The following is a 27,709-nucleotide window of genomic DNA, read 5'->3' as shown; positions in this document are numbered from 1 at the left end:
TGAGACAGCCAACGTTTTAAAATATCGCTGACCCTTTTTAAGGATTCTGTCCGCTTGAATACTCTTTCTCCTGGTTGGACACGGGAGCGAAGAAGCACTGTAGAGCATCGGGTTAGACGGAATGTTAACTGGCCTGGGTGTTTCCGAAAAGTTGTGACTAACAACTTTGAATGCGTAGTCTGAACAAACTCCACTAGACCTATCCTCATTTCTGTACTGATTGGAGCACAATGTGAATCCAATAAAGGTCAAACATTTTTATTTTCCATTGTTCATTAAAATGAATTTAATTTGCATATAATTTCTTTTTTGGCCATTCCAAACAATGTGCTATAATTGTTATCCAGCTGTCATCCGGCCCTCTATTCTCAGTCAGAGGCACAACTCAACCTTGCCACTACTCGCAGAATTTCATTCAGATATAAAGGGGAAACAAAAGCATATTTGAAAAAGCCTGAGACACGCGTAGAAACACACTGTGAGCGTGTGAAATGAAATTTGTACCTGGTGATAATTAAATGATATGTTGACTGGGACGCTAGGTAACTGAAAACCACAATACAAATTTCCTAGAGACTCGGCTCAAAGCCAGGGGATAATGACATGTTGAAAGCAAGCATTTTTTTGGGGGGTGTAATGTCAACAGCAACCAGCAGAGGGCAGAATGTCCCTCAGAATTATTGCCGACTGGAGACTGTATGAGATTATTTTGCAGGTATCCAGTGAAAGCTTGGAATACTGATGCCCTGAATCTATCATGTCCCATAAAAAGCGCAGTTCAGCCAATGCGTCTCAAAGGTGCAGGAGGGAGTTTATTGCTATCATTTCCTATCCATTCTCCACTGACGGTTAACAAGGAAAATGTGTGCGGATGCTAAGGATGCGTTATGAAGCTACGGGAAAGGTGTCTTTTGAAGAGACAATTGTGGCATTAGGGGAATGAATCTTAGCTGTACTATATCTATGCGTGTGTGTTTGTGTGTGTGCACGTGTGTGTGTATGCCTGTGTGTGTGTGTGTGTATGCGCATGTCAAAATGGTAATTAATGATATTGTACTTACTGTTGGAAACTGTGAGGAGAACTGGACCAGGTTTTTTTAAAGTAACTGGAACGCAAAGAATCTGAGTAAAGCAGTAGTACCCGGGTTGAATCACTAATTTTCTGCAGTGATGAATAAACAGAGAGCAACGTGTGGTATTGTAATATTCTAATATGTTATTCCAGGTAACAGAGTAAATACTGAATGAGGATATACTGAGGTTTGTCCCTGTTTGTCCCTGGTGTGTCCCCGTCTTGTTCCTCTGACAGGGGGTTAACTGGGAGCCGTGGAAGGGCCACCTCGTCTCCCTCGACTTCACCGAGATGAAGATCCGACCGGCGGGCGCCGGCGGCCCGGCGTCGGGCAGGAAGCGGCGGTCGCTGGCGGACAAGAGGAGAACGGCGCCGGCCAAATAAGCCCACCAGGGGGCAGCAAAGAGCACTGGGAACTTTCACACACCTCACGTTCAAACCGGGCTGAATACTAATGATTCTAAGCCCCTCCGTTTCCATTTCCATACGCAATTTATGTTGTTCTTTTCTGGATGTAGGCCACACCGCTCCTGCAGTGCCATAATCCTGCGGATTTTCCGGGGCTTCCAATATATTGAAATGCTGAAGCTGCTCGAGCAACTGGTCACCTGCGCTTATCCAGCCGCATAATTGATCCAATTAAGTTATTAAGGATTTGGACAGAGCATAAACCACAGGGTACTTCTCCACAACCCAGGGTTGCTGATCTCTCCGCTGTACCGAACTGTGCTGCTTGTGCTGTATGTACTTACACTTTGAAATAGGCCGCTTTTATTGTATTTTTTGTGACGCATTGTACAAACCGGAGCACATAGAAACTACATTATGCCTTCATAATAGCTGCATGATACCTTTGTAAGTGTCGCAGGGCCTTCATAATGCACTGTTGCCAGACACTATAAGACTGGATGTGCTGAGTCACCACATATGCCTTCAGTAATAGGACTTTGATACTTTAGTTTGATATATCATAGCAAGCCGTGTTTAACATGGATGATGCCATAGATCATCAAATAAAAAATCCATGAAGTATCCATAAAATCGAGCAATTTTCAGTGCTCGAGACCCTTCGTAAAAACGGTGCCATTCACGTTCCTTAATATGTACGCAAAAGCACGTAACTGAAACGTGTGCGATAAATCACCGGTGCGTCATCAAGAAGCCTTCATAAACCTGGCCTCCATTTTGTCACTCTGCCTCAGAGACGCGGAGGAGCAGAATGCTAGCTGTCAGGAAGCGTCAGATCAGTGACACCCTCCTCTGTAATTGCTGCATCCTCCCAGACTGCTCACAGGGCCAGCTGCCCCCCCATCCCCCCGCCCCCAACGTCATACGCTACGCGAGGAGTCGTCATCACCCTGTCAGGATCGCCACCCACTTTCACTCTGACTGCCCCCAAGTCTCTTCCCAGGCATGCTCTCTTTAAATACCCTGACCTTTGTGTGTGTGTGTACGCTTTAAAAAGAAAAATAAAAAATGTTATTTTAGTTTTTTTTTTTTTTTTTTTGGTTCTTGTTTTGGTCAGCACCACGTTAGGGGATGACCTTGAGACATATCAAATATCTGATAACACGTGTATGATACATTGTGCGATATATCCTCAGCTAAGATTTTGTAATATATACTGTGCGTGTGGCACTGCATTTGTGCCCCAGCCGTCTGGTACTCTCATTAAGCCCCTTGAAATGTAATGCATTATGTGTTTGTTGGAGTGCTATGATGGAGGACGTAAGCTAAATAAATATGTTGAGTTTGTTTGTTCTGTTTGCACTTTGAAATTGGAAACACACGGGCCGCTGTAACTGTAGCTTGTAGCTATAATTGAGACGTTTATCAAAACCGAACTGAATGAGACTGCTCGCTCCGTACCTCTGTTTGTCATCATTTGTTCTCGGGAATGAAAAGGCGAGCTTCAGTCCGAAGCGCCGCTAATTTCATAACGGCAGTCGCAGAGATGACCTGATTAGAGACGCTGATTTATCGAGACGTGTTTTAGCTCCTCTTTCCGATGCGCATTTTGGAGCCGGCGCTCAGCGAAAGCTTGCGGGGAAACAGCCAGAGGCCGTCCTGCCAGATGTCCGACTTTAATGCAACGAACGGCTCGCGCTCGCGTCTCACGCTGCTTTCAAACAGAAATGCCCGTTCTCGCAATTCCCACTCTCAGAGCGCTTCCCGTTTTCCACCGCCGACGTGCGGCTTTACTGTCATTATAATCTCCAGCAGGAGGCTGTCGTTCTGACGAAGGGTCCAACTGTGTCGGAGAAACACCGGGACTCTTCTTTTGCTATTAAGTAATGATAGGATGCAAACTCCGGAATGGGTGGAGCTGTTGTGCTCCATGTGAGACTCGCTGGTTTGAAGCAATCAAAGCACCTTCCCGCAGTTCAAAGCCTTTTGTTGGCTCAAAGAAGTGATTTCTGGTACCTGTTTTTGGTTCCAAAACGAAGAGTTCTTTGAGTGTGTACATACCTAGTCTTTTCATTATATTTCTCACATTATATTATGGGCATTTAGTGTAAGTTAAATCCAGAGCGACTTACACAACTTTCTCATATTTACATCCAGTCAGCGGGACACATGGGTAGCTTGTCTGTAAATAAGACTTTTTGGAAACATTTTTGATGGCAGGGTGTTAAAAAAATGACCATGGCATTACAAACAGACGCTATCGATCATGAGGGGTGTGTCAACAAGTGAACATGGCTCTCCAATGCACACCCAGATGAACATCTGTCACTTCAGTGTGTTCAGCGCAATAGCATTTCCTGTGTATTCAGGCATGAAGAGACTTATTTTGGTATCACAGGTGCAGTAGAGATAAGTTATCGGAAGCAGAGACTTTCAGTTGAGTGCCATACATCCTGTCTATTGCATAGGATGTGTTGAAATATACAAACTATATGAAAACCACATTGATCACTGAAGACATGATCATCACATAATTTGTCTCTGAGAGATGTTTCTGTCACAATTCACAGTTCACTGAAATGTTTTGATGTTTGGGAGCTAATTACACAGTAACCACTAAGTTAAAAAAAAAACAAAAAAAAAACAGCATTGGTACAGTTGCATTTTGAATTTCTGGTGCATTTGATAAAAAAAGTATATTCATATACAATACGAGGTGTCAAAATCAGTTTCTTTTAAAAATATCCTCTTGAGACAAAATGAGAAAGTATACCCTCCAAAATATATATGTTCTAATGTTATTGTAAAATATTAAATTTAATTCAGATGCACATTTGATATTGATGTGGATCTGGCATCTCTTCACCAGACATTTTCAAAGGTTTTTCATAGGTTGAATATTATATAATGCGGTTGAAAATATAAAGCTAACTATGTCTCGGCTAATTTTTGGCACAGAATGTTTACTGCGGTAAACAACTAATTTATTTCTGTGAAGTTCAGCAAATGTAGAGGACAGATTTGAATTTGAATCGATAGAATTTAAATTTATCAGGCCATTAGCATAAATACATCTCTAAAAAAACACTTTTTCATAGTCTTTTTCAGTCACGTGACCTTAAAACGGCTGTAACGGCACAGATAGCCCCACAAAACACGCCCCGGCTCGTGCTAAAAGTCTCGTGGGCAGGTTCGTTTTTTTCTGTTTTTCTGTATGACTGGTGAGGATGTAAAATTGTGAGCGGTTTTCCGAATGAGCGTTGCGAAGTCTGTAGCGAGAGCGTCGGTTTCTTCCGTTGAGTGAATCGGTGAAGACGCTGTTTCCATGAGGCAATGGCGCGTGGTTGCGAGAGTTCCTAGACAGGCTATGTGTGAGCGTGAGGCTTGACATTTGGCTACATGAGACTGGAGGAGTGAATTTTCTCCGAAGTTGAAATGTAACCTACGCCCATGGTGGAAAGGTGGTGAGGCTGATCGACTGGTCATCTTGAGACTGGATGAAGAACATTGCTTCATTTCCCAAACCCCAAAACAGACAGGACATATTTCACAGTTGTTTTCAATTTTTTCTAAAGGTTCAAATGGATTAAATAACTCACCCAAACAGCCGTTCCATGAGGCAATGGCGCGGTGCGAGCGTTGCTGACGTGGGCTTGCGAGGCGGCTGGGCACTTTGGAACATCTCTTTCGGTGCTGCAATAGAAGCCGCGTAGCGGCAGCCCACATAATGACCTGTTCTTGCCCAGCGCTGATTGCAAATAACCGATTTCTAACAAGATGTCGGAGCCTGTGAAAACACCGGAGGGCAAAATTGCCTCTAATGGCGTACCGACCCTAACGAGGATTGAAATGTTATGCAACCGCTCGCTCTTACGACTTCAAGAGTCGCCTGTTTGAATAATCCCCCTGCTCCAGCCTTGCGTTCGTTTGCTATGAATGATGCTTTGGGTAGTGTGGTAACTTCAACAGCGCCGTCAATATTCAAGTCATGAAATTATGTTTTAAGTGATTATTTTATTCCAGCGACTGCGAACATGTAACAGGTTCCAAAGGCAATCAAAAGCCTAGGATGAAGACTAGACGCTATCAGCTCTCTTATACCTGCATGAGGGAAGCATATATATATTAGCCGCGAAATTGCAACATTATAGAAGAAAGTAATCAGAAATGGGAGAGTACCAATGCTACTTGCGAATAAATGTAGACTTTATGAGAATTATGGGTTTGGAGCTGAGCTCGTATGTGTATAATAGCACCCTCTGTCTTGGCGTTGTGTGACGCAGAGCCTTCTCACTTCTCTGACCACACCTCAGAGCCCTGAATGGAAGGCAACAAGGGCTGGTTGTCTGGGGCAACCGGGCCGGATCGGGCAGCTCGGGTGTGTCTCCGTTCCAGCGGTGTGGCGTCACCCCGTGAAGAATTTCCCCTGCGAGTCGACTCCGCACCTCGCGCGGCGTCTGGACCTGTCCACGAGCGCCGCCAATCCCCCCCCCCCCCCCCTCCCGATTCCAGCTGCGGGGCGGGTCGAGGGTGCTCCGGGTGGTTGCCGAGGGGGTCGTTAGGCCTTTCATTAGAGGCGATCTGTGCGGCGCGGCTCTGTCAGGTCAAAGAGAAACAAGCAGGAGGGCCGGGCGGCAGGGCTCCTTATAAAGTGTGATTGTTTCTTTTCTTTTCTTTTTTTCTTTTTTTTTTCCAGAGAGAGCTGACATGTCTGGAGGGATTTTTTTTTTTTTTTTTTGCTTCTCTCGTTACTGTGAAAGCTGTTGTACGGGGACAGCTTGTGCTGGAGGTTGAAGTGTGTGGGAAGCGTATGCGTAGGTTTGAGGGGAGAGACAAGGGGGTGTCAATGTCATCCCCAATATTTTCATATGAATTAGTTCCTAGACAGGCTATGTATGAGTGTGAGGCTTGACATTTGGCTACATGAGACTGGAGGAGTGAATTCTCTCCGAAGTTGAAGTGTAACCTACGCCCATGGTGGAAAGGTGGTGAGGCTGATCGGACTGGTCATCTTTGAGACCGGATGAAGAACAGGTTGCTTTCATTTTCCCCAACCCCCCAAATACAGACAGGCACATATTTCAACAGTTGTTTTCAATTTTATTCTAAAGGTTCAAATGGATTAAATTAACCTCAACCCCCAAAACAACGAAATAAAGCAAAATAAAATAAATAGTAAATTTAGAAAAATATCTTTTTCCCTTCTTTTGTAAAACTCTCAGGTCTTCTGCGCATAACTTTCACAACAATGACCATGAAAAACGAAACGTTAACGCGTGGCCCACGGTTATTGACCTGGAACGTGATCGCTTCCAGCATTTGGTTTGGGACAAAGGACACTGAAAACAAAACAAAACAAAAAAAAAAACCTTTTCAAGCATAAAAAGTGTCTCTGGCTCGGATGACCGGAATGTTAGTGGGACATAGAATTTCACAGCTCTGCTGTTCAAACAGGCTGGCTGCTCTTCTGACCCCAATGAAGCACAGTGAGACCATCGAGGATAAGCTCCTCCCTCTACCCCCCCCACCCCCCCTTCTCTGAGACAGGAACGATTAAAAAAAACAATATCAGTGCATTTTTATTTTACAATATTTAATATTGAATATTTACAGTGGCTGACTGAAAAGGTCTCTTTTGTTTTTAACCTGAATTTTTTGCATTTGGTTCACAAAAAAAAGAAGAAAAAGACAGGGTGCTGTTTAAATACTGCAAAATTTCAGCCATTCGTCCGGTGGGGTTTGTCAGACAGTGAAACCATTCTATGCAGGAAGAGCCTTAAAGTGGGACCAGTGCAAACAATCGGTTGTACTGACACAGTGGTGGAGAAAAGGGGGGCTGGGGGTGGAAGGAGGGTGAACCAAGCGATAAAGGTCGGTCATGTGATGCAAACTTTACTTAATTAGTAAAAGGTAATGCCAGCATTCCAGATTATGTGTGAAGGACATCTGGCGCAGGTGGATGAACGGATAAAAGGCATCTCTTTTAGGTGGTCCCCTGAATGCTGTGCTTCTGTGCTTCCCTGTAAGTAAGGGGAGGGGGGGAGGAGGGGGGGGGCTACTGCAGGAGGATCACGTACGTGCATCAGCGCTCTCATCGCCTGCCCCGCTGTGGAACCTGAAATGCCTCATGGAGCTGCCGGCCACATACGGCTCCTAGCGCAACGAGCCGAACTCCTTTCTGTTCCGCGCTGCTCCCGGAATGACGAACACGAAAGAGTTCCGGGATAGAAATGCGACATGCGACGCTGTCGTGAAGTCAACTCAAGCGGCTCTAACGTTAAAATTATTTTACAAGCCCCCGCGTTTCCTTTTGGAACAGACAACGGCTCGCTTTGAGTTATAAACAAGGTTCTGCGACAGCTGCTTATAAATACTGTGGGCGTCCGTTAATACTGAGCATGACAAAAACGTTTGACAAAATCTACTCTGTCTTTTGAGCACACGTATTTCTCAGGATGGGCTTTAAATGTACAAGTGCTGCGAGTGTGAAGTGTGGATCAAGCCCGGTTGACCCGTTTTGAGACGATCGCTTTCTCTAAGTCACCACCAAGCATTTAAGCACTAAGCACATATATGGCATTCCTTGAACACATCCCAACATCATTGTCTCAAGGTCTTAAGCTACCTTTTCCCCACATATAGGTGCATACATACATACACACCTATGTGCATGTCCTCTCTCCTTCTCTTTCTCTCTCTCTTTCTCTCTCTCACACACATACACACACACACACACACATGCACATTGCCTTGTACTAACCGCACAATCTGTATCCCAAAGACTTCCATGCCGACTGTGGTGATTCCCATTCAAACTCATTCAGGGTCTCCTCCCTGAGGATAATGTGCTAGCACTGTGGCTACAGGTCCGTACCCTCAAATGTACCATGCAGTAAAAAAAAGCAACAGATATAAATAGATAAAACAGAGCAGTCTAGATCAGGCCTTGCCCTGCTACACCATGGTCAGAGCCATTCTGTCCGGGGTCATGGGTCCCGGTTTGACCGAGATCCACAGGTCCTCATTTTGGGGGCTCTTGTCCTTCTTTTTCTTTTTGTTGGGTTTGGCGCTACCGGTGGGGTCGCCACGGCAGCAGCAGCAGCAGCCGCCGCCGTGGCGACAGCAGCAACAGTGGCAGCACACGATCAGGGAGGTCAGGAGGACCACCAGCGGCAGCGCCAGGAGCACCACCAGGCACACCGTGTTGTAAAGGCCCAGGTCGTGCTTGGACACCACGAAGCCCCACGTGACGTTGAAGAAGTGCTGCACCTCCTCCTTCATGACTCAGCGTGACTGCTCACAGCTCCCCCTAGAGGTCATACATGGACAGAGCCAGGGCCTGTTTCCTGAACGCGGAGCCTGTGGGGCGAGGTACTCGGGTGTCTCCAAGACAACCAAACATAAAACGAGTATCGCCACCAGCAAATATTTGTGCGGGTCACTTGATCGTTAATGCTGACTTCTCTTCGTTTTTTTTATTTAGACTTCGAGCGTCGATACTTTGTTTTTTTCGACAGGATGTCCAACAGAAGGGTGGTATCTCGTGCAGGAAAAGGCTGGGGCTGGGAGGTTTCCCGGTAAGCCCCTTGAAGCTGTGAGGATCTGTTAAGTGTTTCAGCAAACACGCGTCTGCCCCTCCCCCCTGGTAGCTGAAGGGGCCGTTTTTACGGTGGGGTTCTTCTGAGAGATGTGGGGCGGGCGTTTCCGATGGCGGGCCCGGAAGGTCGGGGGGCATCGGCGGAGGCAGATGGCCCGTTCAGATGCGACGGATTCCCCTCAGGATCGCGCTCTCTCGGGGCCCCTCCTTGCTCTATTTTAATCCCCTCTCTTCAGAGTCTGGGAAACCTGGTTGGAATGAGGGCATTTCTGTGGAGAAAAAAAAAAAAAACAGAAGAGGAGAGAAATGAATTTCCAGTTGTTTTTCAGGTCCCTGGTGAGCCCTCCCTCCCTCCCTCCCTCTCTCCCCCTCTCTCTTCCTTCCTCTTTCAGTTAGATGTCTTATTTAGCTTGACTGTCATTAAAGTTGGAGGACCAGGTCCTGTTTCTTCTACACGGCTGCCCACGGGGGAGGGACAATGCAGAGCGGTAGACCCGGACTCCCTGATTAAATTTGTCGGTTGGGTTGTGGAGGGAGATGTAAATTCCGGGGAATCCGGCCCTGACAGTGGCAGGTCCGGGGCCTGGGGAGAGCTTTGCTCAATTTTAGGGCTCCTCCACCCAGTGCAGATCATTCCTGCCTAGATTTGATTCACTGCAGTGCAGAGACCGTTAGGAATTTACAAAGAGAGGGGGGGGACCTGTTGAACAGCAGGTTCAAAGGGTCAGCACCTCTGGGTTTGCTGCTGTGAGTCGTTGCATATGTCTGACCTGCAAAGAGGTAATAGCTCCTAGGAGGATGTCAAAAAGAAAGAAAGAAAAAAAAAAAAAATCTGGAGAAAAATTTAAAGAGGCAGACGGAAGTCAAAAAACACGAAAATCTCAAGGGGTGCACATCAAAGTGCAGTTTGAAGGATCAAATGAAAACTGGAATCACTTTGTTATCTGACAACTGCAGATCTTCAAAGCTCCCCTCAAAGCCCCTCAGCCAAAAGATACCAGCGGCGAAGAGGAGAATGGAAGAGGCGTCTTGTTTGGGCCACGCCAACGACGTGTGAAATTGCCGAGCCTGCCATTGGCTTCACTTCCTGCCTGGTGTAAGCCGGCTCGCACAAACAGGAAACCGTTTGCTGCTGCTGCTGCTGCCGTGTTGAAAAACAATATGAGTAATCGAAGGTACAAGGCACTAACAAAAGCTCTTCTGCAGAGCCTACCCTGGTAATATCAGCATGGTTTCAGGTAGAATGACTGCTTGAGTGACATAGCTAGTGACTTTTATAATTTTAAAGAGGGGAAAATGTCACTGTTCATTACAAAAATTTTGTTACGGGCATGTTGGTTTATGGTTGTCAACAATGGTTCAATCGCCATTATCTTCTACTTTTCATGTTAATAGAGAGTGATGTTTTTACAAATAGGCAAATTAACAAAATAACTAAGGATATAAAATAATATTCAAGGCATGGCTTGTATTGTCATAGGTTTACAAATGTGAAACAACTGGTTTTCCATCAACATTTTTTTTTTTTTTTTTTTTTTACCCAGGCAAAAGTGTCATCTGAGTACTTGCAAAGGTCAGTTGATAAAACTAGAAACATGTGCTCTTACAATTAATCCGATAAAGGAAGGAACGCATTTATACAAAACTGGTATCTGTGATGACTCAGGAAGCCTCCTCGTCAAAAAATGTGCTGAGTGTCATTGACACTCCCTTTGCTTCCCGTAAAACAGCAGACATTTTAATAACCCGAATGTGACGCGAGTTAAAAGACCCATGCGTGCTTTTGGTTTAATTCAAACGGGTTTTAAGTACTTGATCTCAGCTTTAACCTCTTTTAGTGTGCTGAGCACTAAATAAATAAAATCATAAACACAATTAATTTTATTGAACCAGCTTTTTACATTTGACATAACAAGCTGTCAGTAAAATTAACTCTGAATGTTACCCTGAATGGGTTTTGTTTCCCTCATAGTGTTATATCCCTCAAGATAAACAGTAAACAGGAAGTCACTTATGACTGAAGACAAAGTCAGGATGTGAGTAGAATGGCTATTGTGCTTTGCTACAGCTATTTAGAGAACTTAATAAAAAAGGAACAAAACTTCAAGACCGTAACCTCTGGCAAAATAAAAATGTGTATTGTATGGCTTGGGGGTGCATAGCAACTGCAAAGTGACTCATCCAGTGTCAACAAAATAGCTGAAAAAAAACACAAGATTTTATCTGTCAAAACCAATGTTCAGCAGGATTACTGCCTACTTATGGTTTGATAAAGACAGGCATTGCTATACAAAATATTTAGTTTACATTTCTGACAGTAAAGTTCAGAACAAATGTCTGCTACAGTCTTTCCAAGGCTTGACTGGGCCCTTTCTCAAGCTGAAAGGTCATTGCTCTCTCATGGTAGAACTCAACAACTACGCCACACTTCTGCAGCGTATTCTTTCCTACCGTATTTCCGTTACATGGTGGCAACCTTTTTATGCTGCACGAGCATCATGGGAACTCTGCAGGGTTGCTCCTGTATGTTAACCAGGCCATATAATTATTTGGAACGTGACTATTTGCTCATGACATCACAGAGGACATCAGGGAGGATTGTCAAGGGGCATGACCACAGAGTATTTTGGGCATCCTCCAAGACTGGAGGAGAGAGGGGAACAGAGCTGAGCACAAGAGCACAATCTGAAGCTGCTTTTGCTGTCATATTACACTTAAACCAGCCTACGCAGTTTTATTTTTGTTTTCAAACTTCGCCTTCACACGAAGACGCGCCGTTCATCCACCGTCAACAGCGCACTCTGCTCGTCCTGGCCAATCCCGATTCAGAAGAACGCCACTTGGCATTTCAGATGCTCCTGTTCAATTTCACTGCGTGCCTGAGGAACTGCGAGCACGGGCCGCCATTCCTTAAGCTTGTTCTGAGCTGCGGAGATGAATCTCCGCCAGAGCCGATCTGCACAGACACCATTCTCACGACGAGGACGAGCGAGGATCCCACAAAAAGTACCCTCGTTTTACCTCATCTATTTATAAGTCGCCCGAGCGTGTGAGTTTGAAATGTAAACAGAACTGAAAGTACAGTACCCTCGCAGAAGCTCCCTCCACATTGGAGATAGCTGCTCTGCTTTGGCAGGCTGACAGTTTTATTTTATATTAGCACAGAACAGGGATCTCTTTCCCAGCATATAACCACCAAGGGGGGCAAAAAAAAAAAAAAAATCTCAAATCTCTTTGCTTTGAGAACTTGGATGAGGGGAAAGAGAATGCACAGAAATGCGAATGGGAACTATTCGATTTGGTTACATCCAGTGAATGTGTGGTGGAACTGTCTTTAAAATAAAAGTCTTAAAAGGGCACATAAGCTCTTCAGGAGCGCACCAACGGTAAACTGCAAAACTTACACGATTCACCTACAGTAAGAGAGGATTATTCAAAGCTCATAAATGCTGCCCTGATTATTCTTTAAAAAAAAAAAAAACACAGAAGGATAATCCTTCGCTTTGATTGTCCCTGATATAATCTGCACATGTTTCATGCCAACACAATAATCAGTGACAAGTAACCTTTGAGGTTGGCTCCAGGTTGGGGATAAACTTCATTTCCCAGTTTTTTTTTTTTTTTTTTCAAATATTCATTCATGGAAGCTTTAGAGGCAAAAAGACATCGAAATGGAAAGTCAATGGACTTCATTTCTCTATGCGTGTTCTTTATCTCCCTCTCAGGTTGATGCACAACCCGTGGAAAGAAAACAGGTTATTACATCGCCATGGCAAACAACCGATGTCTGTCCGCCATGTCAAAAATGGCAGGATGTGCATTATGAAGAGGCAGTCCAGATGGCGATGAAGGAGCGTTTATCATTGCCAGGTAAATTGTGGTCGTTTTCGCACTCCCACAAGTATCTCAACCCCTAGGAAAAGAGCTTGGATAATACATCATCCGCCTCAAGGGAAAAAAGAAATATATTGTGTAATGGAATGAAGGAAAAAAAAACCCCACTGGTTATGAAACCTGAACAAGTTGCAACTGAAACAGAAAGAAATGCTAGCTCTGCTCAAGTTACAACATCTATTCCCTGTGAGGCGCACCACAGTACATCAACCATCCTAAAGGACCTGATGTGTATTACCTGAAGCCATTTGAATTTAACTATGAGCGTCCTGAACTTGACTCCGGGTACCATGATGTCACATTTAGAATAAGTGTAGGTTTACATTGTATGTAGAAGTTACTCCCACACTCTATCCAAATACACTGATGCCCAAGACCGTCGACCTCTTATTGAGAAATACTGGCATCGCTACAGAATGTTAATTTAAAAAAGTGGCATCTTACCAGTGTGTACTTTAAGTTCTTGCTGATTCTGGCTTAGATCCGTTCCCCGGACTGAGAGAGTGGAGTATTCTCTGCCTTCTCCATTTCACCTGGACCTGCTTACTCTGTTGGAGCAGCCCTCTCACCCCTCTCTGTTTCTCCCCCTTCCTCCCTCTCTCTCTCTCTCTCCCTCCTTCACTTAGCTGTGTGTGTGACACTCCCCCCTTTCCTTCTGTAAGAAAGGCCCTTCTGTTTGCGTGCGCACTCCCTTTGCCTGACGCCCTGCATTCTTGCGGTGAGTTTATGCACACAACTTTTCAGTGATGTCACAGAGTTAGCTTCCTGTAACTCGAGAGAGAGAGAGAGAGAGAGAAAGAGATTGAGAAAGAGAGAGAGAGAGAGAGAGAGAGAGAGAGCGAGAGAGAGCGGATTAAAAAAACAAAAAACAAAAAGAAAAAGTTAGGATAAGCTTCAGATCCACAGGCATTAGAACAGTTGTAGGAAGCATTGCCTACCACTACTTGCCCTCATGTCCTATGAATATAATTAATTGTATTTAATTTAAGGCCGACCACCACATCGGTCTCTTATCTTGAGTACTATTAAATGGGAATTATTTATACAATATATAAGTAAAGCATATCAGCTTTAGCATATGTTTTTTTTTTTTTTTTTAACTACTGAGGACAAGCGAGGAAATGTTGTTCTAAGACTTTCAGGAAGTCTGGCTTGGAGATCAGGTGATAGACTTCTTTCATCTCTTTGAAGAGATGAACTGTAAATATTTTGAGCGCACAGTTGCTGTGTACCCCCTCTACCCCATGTCTGAGTAAGACCTCTACACAAAGAAGATCGGCCTATTTCCTGTTTTGCTCTCTTTAAAACTGAGTCTGGAATCATGGCTGCCTTGCATTTTGATCACGTATGATGCATGCATTTATAGCAAGGGCAGGCACTTATTTTTAAATGTTATTTACATGTGAATGTGTATATCACTAGACATGAAAAAATAGCATTTTTCTTTCATTGATAATACATAACTCTCTCTCTCTCTCTCTCTCTCTCTTTCTGTGTGTGTGTGTGTGTGCATGTGTGTGTGTGTGTGCGTGAAAAAAATACATATAGCGAGTGACAGTTCCTTCCTGTTGAATCCTCATGTTCAGTGCATTTGGACATACCCGTATTGCCCTTAGAGACATACCCACACTGAAATATGCATGACATCTTGCTGACATACCCAGTCATGGATCAGTAGCTAATCTAATAGAATCTACCAGGGGGTGAAATAAGTAGCAGGGACTGGGGGTGCACTGGGACTTTTAATTACCAGTTCCAGCGCAGATTTGATTTCTCTTCATAAAGCATTACCATCATTTCCTTGACAGACTCAAATGTTAAAAAGGTCAGATTACATCATTGGCCTGCTTTGCCGAAGTCTACAGAGGAGTACTAAGCACAGTCATATAAGAGGTTGTGCTCAAACTTAAAATACAAGCATTCTTCCAGTACACTTTTCTGAATGTTTCTGAATGACAAGATGTAATTTACGAGGAGCTATTTTTGAAGAGAGTTTAATAACCAATAGGTTATTAAAATTCTTTTAAAACTGGGTGGATTTCTTCCATTGGAGGGATAAAGAAACCGAACCATGTCAAGAGGAATGGCACTGCAACTTTAAGGTCATAAGTTTGAATCCTGGGGTGCTCTTGATTGTGGCCTATAAGCCATGATACAATATTAATTGCTCAATCAGTGCCTGACCTCGCTAATGCTCTTCTTCTTGCAGCAATGCTCCAACATCTAGTATAGATCCTTCCCAGAAGAGTCAAGGTGGTTATAGCAGCAAAGGGTGGACCAACTCCATGTTAATTTCCATAATTTTTGATGAGGTGTTGGATGTCAGGTGCCCCCATACTTTTAGCCATGTAGTGTACGTTAGTAAAAAAAATATATATATATATATATATATTATATAATCAACATATAAATGTGAAAAAGTAAATAAAATGCATTTCATTGAAACTTCTGTGTCTTCGGCTGTAATTAAAAGGGAGAAATGAAACAGCGAGCGTGTGTATCCATGTGTGTGTGTTCAGGGCGGGGTCCACTTAGAAAAACAGGCAAAGAACTGCAGATGCGTGACGAGGGTCACATGACCACGCCCTCCTCGCCATCCACATAGCGCCCCAGATGGGCGGCCAACAGCATCTGCTACACGCTGTAGACATTTTCTCCAAAGTACCACCTGCAAATGCCTCGCTGTGTTTAACTCTGTTCTTAATGGGCACCTAGAGGGGACCTCTGGGGTGATTGGTTAAACATAGATGATTGCACTGCCTCTTAGAGAGACTGAAATAGCAGAATTAGCATTAAGGGTTGGACCTGGTGCTGAGTGGATTTTAAGTTAAGATTTCCAATGCGTTGTTTCTCCTTTGTAAGAGGATTTGCAATCACGGATAAACAGGATTGTACTTTAGCATTAGTATGTGTTTGAGCGTACAGCTTTCCATTGAAATGGATTGGCATTTTTTAGGCTATACTGTACTGTTTGTATTCTAGAGGAGATTCAAACCTAAATACCCTTGTGTGCACCAATTCACCTTTGCTATTTTAGAGTCAATACATGATAGGTGTACATGGCAGAGATGCATACCAACATTGTTCCACAGCGGTAAATTAAAAGAAACAGATTTCTTTCCACTTTCTTCAAACTTTCTAAGTCACTGTAATGCATCAGGTGTGAGATCTTTTAGCGGTTGATGAACGACTGCAGATTTTTCTGTGACTTACAGTTTCACACCATTAGAGTGGTTAACGCTGTAAATGTAAGCAGATCTTTGTTGCAAAAGTAATCTCAATGTCCTGGCTCTCTTACCACCTGCTATAAGAACCAAGAGAGAAAATTCCATACACTTCCTTAGTAAGAACATGCAGATTCCTTTTGACTGATGAAATGCCATAGTGAATGATTAAAATATACGATCATGATGAATGAAACCAGATGAATGATGAATGACGACCACACCCAGGTGAATCGCCAACGATGGCTACACCCTATTGTTCTGGAGAAAACCGGGTGAAAAATGTCTTTGTCATAAAAAAAAAAAAAGTAAAAAAAAAAAGTTAAATAAATCAGGCGTGGCCAACCCTGACCCCGGAGAGTTTCACGGTTCTGCTGATTTTCCTTCACTCAGCACTTATTTGATAAATTACAGTTAGCTCACCTCGCCTGGTTTTGAGGGTCTAATTGAGTTCACAAAAAATGAAATAATAAAACCAAGCAGACCCTGTGGATCTCTAGGAGTTGGCCGTATCTGAAATAAATGATAAAATTAAATGTTATTTTATTTATTTATTTATTTGAGTGAAGCTCAGTATACCATCTCTCAGTATACCAGGACTTACTGGCCTGGTTTCCTGTTAGTCACCTATCCACCCACACTTCATAATATGGGGTGGCAGTTGGGCGAGGGCAGCTGTCAGCTCGATGACCACAGCCCGCAATCCAGAACCCACACCTGTCACTTCTCCAGTGGACCAGGAGGGTGTGCTATCACTTCCCAAAGAAAAGATGTCCGTCTGATGGAGGCCAGAATATCCTCAGTGGACATACACACACGCGCACACACACACACACACACACACTAGGGCCTAATTCTTCCTTCAGTCCTTCCTTTCAGGTGACAGGTGAAAGCAGAAGGCCACCTGAATCGATCAGATCAGTAGAATTATGATTAAAAGGAGGGAGAACATTGTTTCAGAGTATTCAGCTGTGACCTTGGACGACCTGGATCGACCTCTGACCTTTGTTAGCTCTTCTTTAATGGATAGCCCGTTAATACATCCTGGAGATGTTGCCCAAACTTGGCTTTTCATCAGCAGTCAGTTCTGTAAAGCCCCTGCTCTGCAGCCAGTGAGAGCTGGGTCTGAATCTCCAATGGGAATTTCACTGTAATATTTAGTTTGGCAAAGGGGATGAAGAGTCGCCAAAAATAGATTTCGCCGTTGCTAACCAGCCTGAAAAGCAAACCAGGCGATGAGTCAGCCTTATAAAATGTTACGGCCCTGTGCTACAAAAACAGGGGTGGGATTTATGAATACCCTGCGTGTATCTGACAGAGATTATACCCTTTATGGTAGTACTTTCTTCCTTTAATAATTAGACCATGTTTTTGCCTTTACTCAATTAATCTCAGGTGAAAAATTTGAAGGGATTTAAAATTTAAAAGAAAATCATTTTAAATGAAAGCATTATTTTGGATGATTTCAGTTGAACTCTCTGGAATAAACATTCGCTATTCCATCTTTTTTTCCCGAGAAGATTTTCGAAGCGGGGATGTTTACGATGTTCAGATATGACATTCTCGCGGTGCAGAATTTGACGTGTTTTAAACGAGAGCACTTGAGCGGACATGCTAATGGAAGGGAGTTTCCTGCGTGACTCAGCTCTTGTGCAATCAGTTTGGTCACCTCCGTCTCACCTTCCGCGTTTTTAAAGCACGCATAAACAAAAGTAAGTGGCCATCTGCCTGCATATAGATGGGCCTTAAAACATTTTTATTCCTCAATCTCTTTCAGAAGTCAAGGAACAAGGGGGGAGGGGATTTAATTTGCAACAAAAACTGTGCAAGCTTTAGCTTGTGAGAGTAACCAAGTTCCAATGCCATTTAACAATTTTCAGACACTTATTTTTGATTGATTTCACTCAATAAAGGTTTTGTTTTTTGCCCTTCCAGAAGACCTGCTGGCATGATGTCTGAAGACTGCGTCATCAAGAAGCCGCAAAAATGTTTTATGGATCTCCAGCAGAATCCCCCAGAAGTCTTCCTTTCGCCTCCCAAAGCATCTGCCTCCCTGTGCACAGGGGCAAGATTCCCTCGCATTTTCTACCAGGCACGTTCACCTCTTTGGTTTTAAACTTCTTAATTGTTGACCGGAATGCAGAAACGGTACCTTTAGATTTTAATTAATTTCTTTGTGACCATCACCTGATTTATAAAGGTCAACAACCCTTCGTGTTGTCTCTTCTGAGAATTCTTTGCCTTTCGCCATGAATAAATTACATTTACTTCTGAAGAGACAGACGCTCTGCAATGGGCAGTCTGCCACGTCTTTCATGCTAATTTACAATAAACACAGATTTGAGTGAAAGAACTGCAGGAAACGTTCAACACCACACATTACAATGTGGGATATCGCATTGATAAGCTTGACGTGTACACATTTGCTTCTCTGAAAACTAATGGTATAGACACAATTAAAGGCACTTGGTCTGAAACACCATTACCAGATTGCCCTCAGCAGCGAAAGCTTCCTTAGTTCTTGGCAGGTTTACTGTGTGCTCTGTAGTATGAAATGGGAAATGACAGCCCATTGTTATGTGTTGCTTTCAAACAATCAATCTGCATCAGGATTATGATGATGAAAACTACAATACCCTTTAAATTAATGTACATCTATAAAGCCGAAACTCGAGTACTGGATAGCTAAACCTGCATGCTTTCATTCTTCTATAATTGCATTATTGTGTTATTTTGCATTGCAGTGGTTTTGTAATGTATGTGCTCTTATGAAGCCACATTTGCGGTGATGTGAAATGCATGCAAGCGTTCAGTTCAGTTGCCTCGCGGCTACAGTGTGAACATATATGCTGGAACATCACAACCTCCATTCCGGCTCAAGCCATTTCATTTTTTCTTTTTGTTTCCTTCCTACTTTCAGTAGCACTCAACATTATGGAGGTGACTGGGTTAATGCCGCTATGACAGGCTGGGGCCCAGGTCAGTAGCGTGGGGATGCAAAAGTTCACATCTGGTTGCTTCTGTTCAGCCATACACAAGTTACAGAGGTGAGGATTAGGGGGGGGAAAAGATCTTTTAGACTTGAACACCGTTCAGTTTCATTAATTTGACTAAGGAATTGCACTCTAGAGCATAGCAGCACTGTTTCAGTCCACTAACACTGAGATCCAACTTCCCCTTGGTCACCCATACAGTGTTTTAATCTAATTTCCATACTGCTGCCAAATCACTTTCAGTTGCTTCATTGAGACCGGGTGGACAGGAACTTCCTTAGAATTATAGGACCAGACTTCCTGTTTCTTTTTTAATCTTTCGTCAACATCTTGCATGCCTTTCAAAAACCCAGCAGCCGTCTCAAGGGCAGTGTTTAAGGACGTGAAAATGCGCAGAACGAGAAACACTGAAAACAAAAGAGAGCTCATTCCTTGCGTGCCGACAGAAACGCAATTTCACAGGAAGTGAAGAAAATCCCCTCCTCTCGTTTAATTTAAAATAGTATGACTCACACTCAATTCGCTGTCAAATAATCACATTACAAAAAAAACTAGCAAAATAAAAATAAAACAATATGTTGAGACAAAATGTTTAATTTTGATTAATTTGAAGCGTTTGTCTTCCATGTAAATTTCTCGGCATTAAGGATCCTCGCTCCAGAATCCAATTATTCAGCTCATCCGTCATCAAAAACGCGGCACATTCTCCTACTGCTATTAATTCTTCCCTTCAGAAGCTCAGATAATAGCATATCTGCTCTGCATTATGCATAGTTTTTTTTTACATTCATAATTCAAACGACAGTCTAGAGTCAAAGTCGTTCAATCACACAGACTCAGCCTTCATAATGTGCACATTTCAGACCTGATCATTTAATTGTGAACTGTGACTGATGGGATTCTTTGGAAGACGACCGGCTCAAAAAGTGATATTTGGGCACTATTTGGATTCGGCCCTGTTCTTCTATTTTTACTATCAAAATCAATACAAGCACAATTTTCCATTATTTCATGTCACAAATCATTGAGCTTGCCAAACACTGTAAAGAAAAAAGTAAGACTTTGAAACTGCAAGTCAGAAATTATTTCGTGTACTGTAGTTGCCATGCTGCAATATCCTCAGCATATGAGCTATGTATTTACACCTACACATAAAAATGATCCTACTATTCACACACTCATTTGAACTGGCTTAATTAAAATATATACGTTATATACCCACCCCTACAACTTCAGCATCTCAGCAAACCTAAATATGTTTTAATTGCGCGTTTATGCTGGGGACACATAAAACAAGAGCATGAACCATAAATGAGTGAAAAACAACACACACGCATGCACAGTCTGCCACGTCATTATATACACATGAATGTTCCTGCTTTACGCCTACGACTGGACCATTTCCAAATCATTCTGCAAACAGTACAGTGAACAATGTCAACATTCAGTTGCCTCTCTGCAGGCAAAGTCAAGGGCACCTTATCCTGGGCACTGCACCTCAAGCACAGCACCATGCTGCTACTGTAAAACATGACAGATTATTGCCAGTGCATCCATATAACTTCAGTGATATTGCATAAATTGTGTGTTCTTTTTTTTTTTTTTTTAAATACTGTCATGATTGTTAAAGGGGAACGTCTATTAATAAACTTCTGTCAAACAGGGACATCAACTTGAGTGTTTGTTTACTCAAAGGGAGTCACACGCTGCAGTAGTCTTCACAGCACAGAGGCTTGGTATGAGCTTCTGTAGTATGCAGAGCACCATTCTTAGGAACGTTAAAACCTGGGACTTGTTAAAGGAGTTCAGAGAAGGACCTCTCGGAGTACCTGTCTCCGTGCAGCTCTGAGCTGTGAGGAACATTCTGAGCTACGAGGATCGAAGTCACCGTGACAGCTTGACAGCTCCCACTTTCAATTATTTTTGAAAAGCTGCATAAACGTCTTTCGTATGCGTTTGCATGGGCATTAGAAAATTGATATCGCTCACTCATTCACTCATTTGACCTGTAGGGTAATGTAGTCTTCCCCCTGCACCCCCTCCCCAAAAAAACAAAAAAAAAAAAGGCACAACTGAGCAGCTGTATTATTTTTTAAAACCATGTCGTGTGTTTGTGGAGTGCTTTGCCGAATCCCATCCACGAATGTCACGAGACGCCTGGAGGCTATATTTTTATTCCAATGCCAAAGTGAGTTTATGCGGAGTGCTAAAAACAATTATTCAAGTTGTCTGTGAGACATCTTGTGAGAAACGTGCTTCGCGGAAACGCACTGTGGTGCTGGGGAAAACTAGAACAGCACCAGTATAGGCGAGCCAACATGTGAACGTGAATCAAAAATGTGAATTAATGATTCGTATGAGAGAATGGTGGACTGTTTTCAAGAAGCCAAGGTGTGAGTTAAGTTGCGTGTGAATTGCAGTTGTATCCACTAGTAGCTTTAACTCAAAGTTAGACTAAGACTAATATCCTGAATTTTTATTAAACGCACTACCTTTCAGCTTATGCTCCCCCTCCCCCCATTGCCTGTTTTTATAACCAAGTCTCACAAAATATGAATTGATATTCTAAAGTCACGTTCAGTTCACTGTAGTGGAAACATTAGCCCGGTTGGAACTCTTAGTCAAGGTCGAGAGGGAACAGATATACAAAACACCTCTGTGCTTTGACTTCTGGTCGATACTCATTATACAGTATCTCTGTGTGCTTTATAAGTGGCATTCTTTTAATATTTAAGGGGAATGGAAAGGCTTTGGAGAGGAGACTGTCAACAATAAAAATGGTTATAATGACTTTTTCCAGCTTGTTGCATATGCAAAAAAAAAAAAAACAAAAACAAGAAAAAACATACCACCATGCATGAAGGAGTGTGTTCTGAAATACCTTATCTAAATCAGCGCATCTGTGAACACGTGCAGCAGGACATATTTTTTCTTGTTTTGTGTCAGGCGAGCACACACAGTCTCCTACGGCAGCATAACACACAACAATACCTTCCACAAGAGCAGTGCAAGCACACGTCGACGGCTGTTCAGTCTAATGGACAGAAAGTAGGACTCTACTGTCTGCAGAGTCAGAAAAATGTATACATAAATTTAACAAGGCGCGCTGGTCCGGAATATATGTAACATGTACGTGAGCTCTGATGTGAATGCTTACAACGTGTCTGGCTATTGGGAAAGCCATAATACTAAGAAAAAGATTATGTATCCTGTCAGCATACATAAGTCTGTAAATGCCAAAATGGTATCTATTTTCTCTCTCTCTCTCTCTCTCTCTCTCTCTCTCTCTCTCTCTCTCTCTCTCTCCCTCTCTCTTTCTCTTGCTGAGGACAGTAGCTTCACGTGTCAGATGGTCATGCTGGGGCGTTTTACAGGGACTTCCATTACCGAGTGCGCGATAGCATCTTTCAGCTGAGTAGCAGACGAGGCCCTCTGGCGAGCGCAGTGAACTGGTACTGAGGTCCGTTGTACGGCGAGAGATTGGACTGCACCCGGGGGCACCCTTGACGGCAAAAGAGTAATAAATCGAGAACAAAGCTTTTCGGGATAAAACACCGCTCGTTCAGGGCCAAACAAGGGGTTGGGACGGCGGACGCATTAGCGACGCCAGAGAGGCCCGTAACCTGAAGAGACACTTTTTAGCGTTCACGGGCGTGCGGCGACATCGCCGTCAAAGTACGACAGGCAGATCTGGCCAGAGCCGGAGTGGGTTCCTTTGAAAGCAGACGACGCCTCGGAGCGGGACTTAGAACCCGGCCGCGCGGGCTAGAAAGAGCGGGGCTTTGAAGGGACGCTGTTATTGATATTTCTGATATTTCCATTTAGTCTCCAAGATGCACCCCCCCCCCCCAAACCACCCCTGCATGCTAGAAATGTAATGTACGAGGGACGAAATTATACTTCTGTTCCTGTAATCGTGTTCATCTCCTGTTGCAGCGTTTCGCGCATGACACAAATCCAACTCTGACTTACAAAATGCATGACTTCTTGTCATATCTGACATTCTAAGACATGCTTATCTTTAAAAAAAAAAAGAAAAGAAATATGTTTACAAGAAGTTGAAATGCCCAGTTCCCGTTTATGAGATTGTTCAAGGATATTGGAATCCCTTGAAACCAACAAACAACGCACAGACATTTTATCACATCATGCTAAAAGAACTGTGGTTCAAAAAGCCCAGCTAAACTAAAAGGCAACTGACTTCAGATCTTTTTTTTTTTTTAAAAGTAACCTTCTCATGAGGTCAAGATCACCAAGATACAAGGGCTCCTTTCTTTCCGCATAAACAACACTTTCCATTCCAAAACAATATATATAACTAAACAAAAAATAAAATAATTTAAAGTCCCTTTGTGCTCTAAATAAGAACACTTCAGTCCGTAATTGTAGAGAACTCAGTGGTAATATGTTGAAATACGAGATCTGCACGGGCAGCAAACAATCAGGACAGTGAGGGATTGATGCACAGCTCTAGTATAAAAGGAGAAAAAGCTGCGGAATTCCGGGCTTGCCTTCTGTGTTCCTTTCACAGTAGGGTGGAGTCAAACCGCTTTGCTCTCAGATTACTTTTTGAGTGTCTGTGGAGCAAAGTGCTTTACTCCTCAGAAGTAAATAAGGCCCGTCCTTGGTTCATGGCAATGCTGGATCGTGACGGCTACTTTGAGGGGTAGCTCCGAAATGTCATCTAGGTTTTTTATTCAAGTTGCAAGTAGAAATATTTTTTTTCAATGGACATTATATCTCCCCCCCCCCCACCCCCCCACATAGTCACATGGTTGTCTGGATTTTATTTCATTTTATTTCCTCACTCAGATCACTTGAGTTCCTGCACTGATTTTCCTACAGCATAAAGTACTGCTAAGGAGGGTTAGCATGGGCATTGGTAGTTCTTGTAAGACTTTTATTAATGATATATTTAGTCTCTGTTTTGACCTCTGCACATGGTCTTTGTGCCACAGTGTTTCTCATAATGTCCATAAATAGCTTGTTACTCATTTCTCTGCCATAATGCCGAATACTGAAAGAGTCACTGTGGTGGGTTTTGTATTTTGGACTGTTAAGCTTTGAACTCTATAGTATAAACAGAAAGCTTCTGCTTACATCCTTTCCAATCGATGGGTGGAAAAAAAAAAAAAATAATGGAACTAGTGTTGCTAGACAATCCGGCTTTACCTTTAGTGGAAAAACTTCAAGTCTGGAAACTTCCAAAGTGGATTAATTAAGAGGGTATGGATATTTTTACTCTACATTACCTCGATGCCAGGTCTGGGATTGATTGTGGTCTGTGTTGTTTGCAAGACTAAGTGGAATTTCCAGCTGACTAAAGCTCTACTGCTCCTAGAACAGACCCCACCCTCTTCCCTGGCAATATGAAATACAACTGACAAAATCGCAGCGCTATATATAGTGACATCATTATGCCTGTGCCATGATGTAAATCTGTCACTTACTCAGGATAAAATCAGGGGCCTGCAGGGATATTTTGAGAGGGGAAAAAATGCCAAAACAGGGTAGATCACTCTGCTGTAAACTATACAGTATATAAGGTATGTAACTATTGACTTTTTCCTCAGGTTATTGTCATGCATAATATATTTCTCTCTGGAAATGAATTAAAACCTTTTGTTTGTTTTTGTACTTAACACAATTATTTTTGATAATGCACTGCTAAATTATAAAATTATTTGTCCCTAATCAGACAGTGCCCAGAAGGCACGGGTAATTTCCATCTCATTATTGACAGATTATAATAAATGAAACATTTTCTGCACATTAATTGGTTTATATCTGCCCACGAAAACAAAAGCAAAAGGTCAACAGGGCACCAGCTCACCTGATCCTGAACTTCAGATGAAGCTCAAGACAGAATTTTAAGTATTATGAGCAAATTTCTTGTGTGAACAACAGATAAATAACAGCGATGCAACATCGTCACCCAACCATGTCAATTCAAGCAGTAAACGGCTTACTAGACAGATCATCTATTTTACTAGACGGATAGATTACAGTATAAATTCTGACAATGATATCAAACCAGAGATGTAGCAATATTTTAAATCTAAATTAATTCCCAGAAGGGTCTATCTATATATATATATATATATATGACAAATTAACAACCACTTACATCTCATATGCTTTTCACCTGGAAAATGTGAAGGTATCATGGCGAACACAGCCTAGGCCACACTTACTTTTCAAACGTACGCTTTACAAATGAGTGGCAGCAGAAATAACGGGCCGAAAGGATCTTGACTCTGTCTATCTCTGAGTTGTCACGACTGCAGTTTGGTTCCCTTCTCTTGTTTTCCATTCAAGTCAGTCGAATGCCGAGGTGGACAGTCCAGGGGTCAGAAAGCAAAGGTCCTGCCACGTGTTTTTTTTCCACCCACAAGCTCAGCCAGCTGATTTAACTCATTAGTTCTAAATCCTGGCTGAGGGATTGTGTTTATTAACACATTCAGGTGATTGGAACAAAATGCTGGGGAACACTATTACTTTCGGGACCTGGATTTTCCACTCGTGATCAAATGCACTGAATACAGTTTGAGCTCCAAACGGTATGACAGAATTCCTTTGTGTTGGTTTTAGTGTGATGTCACAGGAAAGGGTGTTACATGAATTCCAATTAACAGAACAGAAGCACACAGTCTATGTTGTGAAATTTCCCTAAGAAAAGATGCCTCATTGTAAATTTGTAATGAGACATATGAAATACTGTTTCGATTTTGCCTTAAAATCCCAAAAACGACATTCACAGTTTCATTGCATGGATAGCATGTCGCTGGCAGTGGGGCTGTTCATTCATTTTGCAAGTTTGACTTGGTCAACAGCACTTGTGAAACTAAATCTTGTCACCAAGTTGTGGGTTGTCCTCTGTCTCACATTTTAACTGCATGCTTGCTGTTGCAGTCTGGTTAGGAAGCGGTCTGCAGATACTTGGGTTTTGGTTTGTAGGACTGTGAAGCACGCCATTTCCTCTGTGCAGACTACCTTGCTCTTTATCTGTCCGACCTAGGCTCTTCCCTAATGTGCTTTCCATATCGCAGAGTTAAGTACATTATCAGAATATAAACTAAACCTACTTTTCGCAGATGTACAGTAAGCTCTCCTGGATTTAAGTCTCGTGTGGTTCATTTATGTGATTTATAGATTTACTCTACAACATTATAAAAGACAAACATCCTAGAATCTGGGCATCTAGAGCGGTGGAAATCTAGGTTGAGAGACATTTTTCACAAATGGACTAAGTTAACCCCAATACAGATTTTCCAGAATATAGGCTGGCTGTATTTCAGTCGGCTAGAAATCTTTCACTTTTCGACCAAATGTGGCCAGGTTTTCCCCTGCATGCCTAGTGTTTCACTGACTTCCCATCAGCTTTTCACAAGATAAATGATTACTACCCCAGGGTAGAAACACAGGTTAAAACTGAACTTTTGCAATCAATTGTTTTTGTAGACCAAGCCGAACAGGATCTCCAGTAAGGGATGGATTGTTAGTTCTTTTAAAGTGACTGTGTACCCCTTTTAATGTACATTCCAGTGTTCAACATTCAACATTTGTTGAAACAGTATATATATATATTCTCTTTGGTGTCCTGTTTTGACATAACATTAAATGGCACTTTATGTGACTTTCTGTTGACAGATGACACTTGAGTGTATATTGGAGATATACCCATCTATTTGGTGCTCTTGCATCATGCTCACTGAAACCGGTCACTGTTACTTTTCTCTACCAGAGTAATTCAGCATCGGAAGTCACCGCTTACTCCACATTCAGGTGTTTTAAATTCATTCCCGAGGGAGTGCTGCCCAGTAAGGCTCAATTTAAGAGCATTAAATGTGCTTCCAGTGGAGTGTCTTTGTGAGTTCACCGCTCAAAAGGACCCATCGGTCGCGCGCGATGGCGGGCGGAACGTGATGCACAGGAGACGCGCGCGCTGTTAGAGAATTGTGCCAGCATACTTCCAGTTCTGAATGAAAAAGCCATTTACCATTGCATTCTGGGAGAAACGTCTTTACGTTGCGAAACGTCGCACCACTGCTTACGAGACAAGCGCATTAATAACTTTTGAAAACGTGCCATATAATTCTAGAAATGAGATAACATGAAAAAAAAGGACTTTTTCTTTTTCAGCTGTGCCTTCTGTGCACATTTTTGTATATTTTCTTTGACTAAATTTTAAAGCCTTATCTCCAGAGCACTGTTGAAAGAATCGCATTCCTTAGCCGCAGGAAGGAGAGAGGTTATTACAGGCCAAAGGCGTGCTGAGAGCAACATTGCATCACGCCGCTCTTGAAACGTACGTAAAGTAAGGAAAACTAGGGTGGTGTGACCGCTGTCCCCAAAACAGACATTTTTGGCAGTCATTTCCTTCACAGAAAAATCACTGATAATTTAAAACACTTAAAAGATCAATGAAATATGATCAATAATGATCGATTAAACCACTTTAACAGAGCTACTTAACCTGGTTGAGCAACCGGTTCTGATCAAGGTAAGTGCCTGAGTACTG

At 42.8% G+C, this 27,709-nt stretch overlaps 2 protein-coding genes and 1 long non-coding RNA gene across 5 annotated transcripts in view; 2 read left to right on the top strand and 1 right to left on the bottom strand.

Moving 5' to 3' along the window:
- tnn (tenascin N) overlaps window positions 1-2,827 on the top strand; it is a 32,881-nt gene extending 30,054 nt beyond the window's left edge. For both annotated transcript variants that reach the window (XM_064341672.1, XM_064341671.1), the window contains one exon: window positions 1,310-2,827. In XM_064341672.1, coding sequence (XP_064197742.1) covers window positions 1,310-1,456 — 147 coding nt within the window. In that variant the 3' untranslated portion in view covers window positions 1,457-2,827. The remainder of the gene's footprint in view (window positions 1-1,309) is intronic.
- A 3,732-nt stretch (window positions 2,828-6,559) lies between these two features.
- LOC135258282 (uncharacterized protein KIAA0040) lies at window positions 6,560-25,497 on the bottom strand. Of its 2 annotated transcripts, none has more exons than XM_064341670.1 (2): window positions 25,383-25,497; window positions 6,560-9,346 (listed from the first exon to the last, which is right to left on the bottom strand). In XM_064341670.1, exon 2 carries the CDS (start codon window positions 8,759-8,761, stop codon window positions 8,435-8,437), a length of 327 nt encoding a protein of 108 aa, XP_064197740.1. In that variant the 5' UTR covers window positions 8,762-9,346; window positions 25,383-25,497; the 3' UTR covers window positions 6,560-8,434. The 2 variants fall into 2 exon arrangements, with proteins under 2 accessions (XP_064197740.1, XP_064197739.1); XM_064341669.1 differs by lacking the exon at window positions 25,383-25,497 and adding an exon at window positions 13,416-13,714.
- Window positions 9,821-20,854, top strand: LOC135258283 (uncharacterized). The gene is made up of 3 exons (XR_010330942.1): window positions 9,821-10,294; window positions 12,803-12,947; window positions 18,131-20,854. It is a non-coding gene; the product is annotated as an uncharacterized LOC135258283 (long non-coding RNA).
- Window positions 25,498-27,709: the final 2,212 nt, after the last annotated feature.

Source organism: Anguilla rostrata, chromosome 6, assembly GCF_018555375.3.
Source record: "Anguilla rostrata isolate EN2019 chromosome 6, ASM1855537v3, whole genome shotgun sequence".
NCBI classification, from domain to species: Eukaryota; Metazoa; Chordata; class Actinopteri; order Anguilliformes; family Anguillidae; genus Anguilla; species Anguilla rostrata.
The sequence above is the reverse complement of the archived record's forward strand: the minus strand, read 5'-3'. Positions and strand labels throughout refer to the sequence as shown.

Excerpts from the sequence above, each read along its gene's own strand:
- LOC135258282 (XM_064341670.1), bottom strand. The coding sequence starts at position 8,761 with ATGAAGGAGGAGGTGCAGCACTTCTTCAACGTCACGTGGGGCTTCGTG.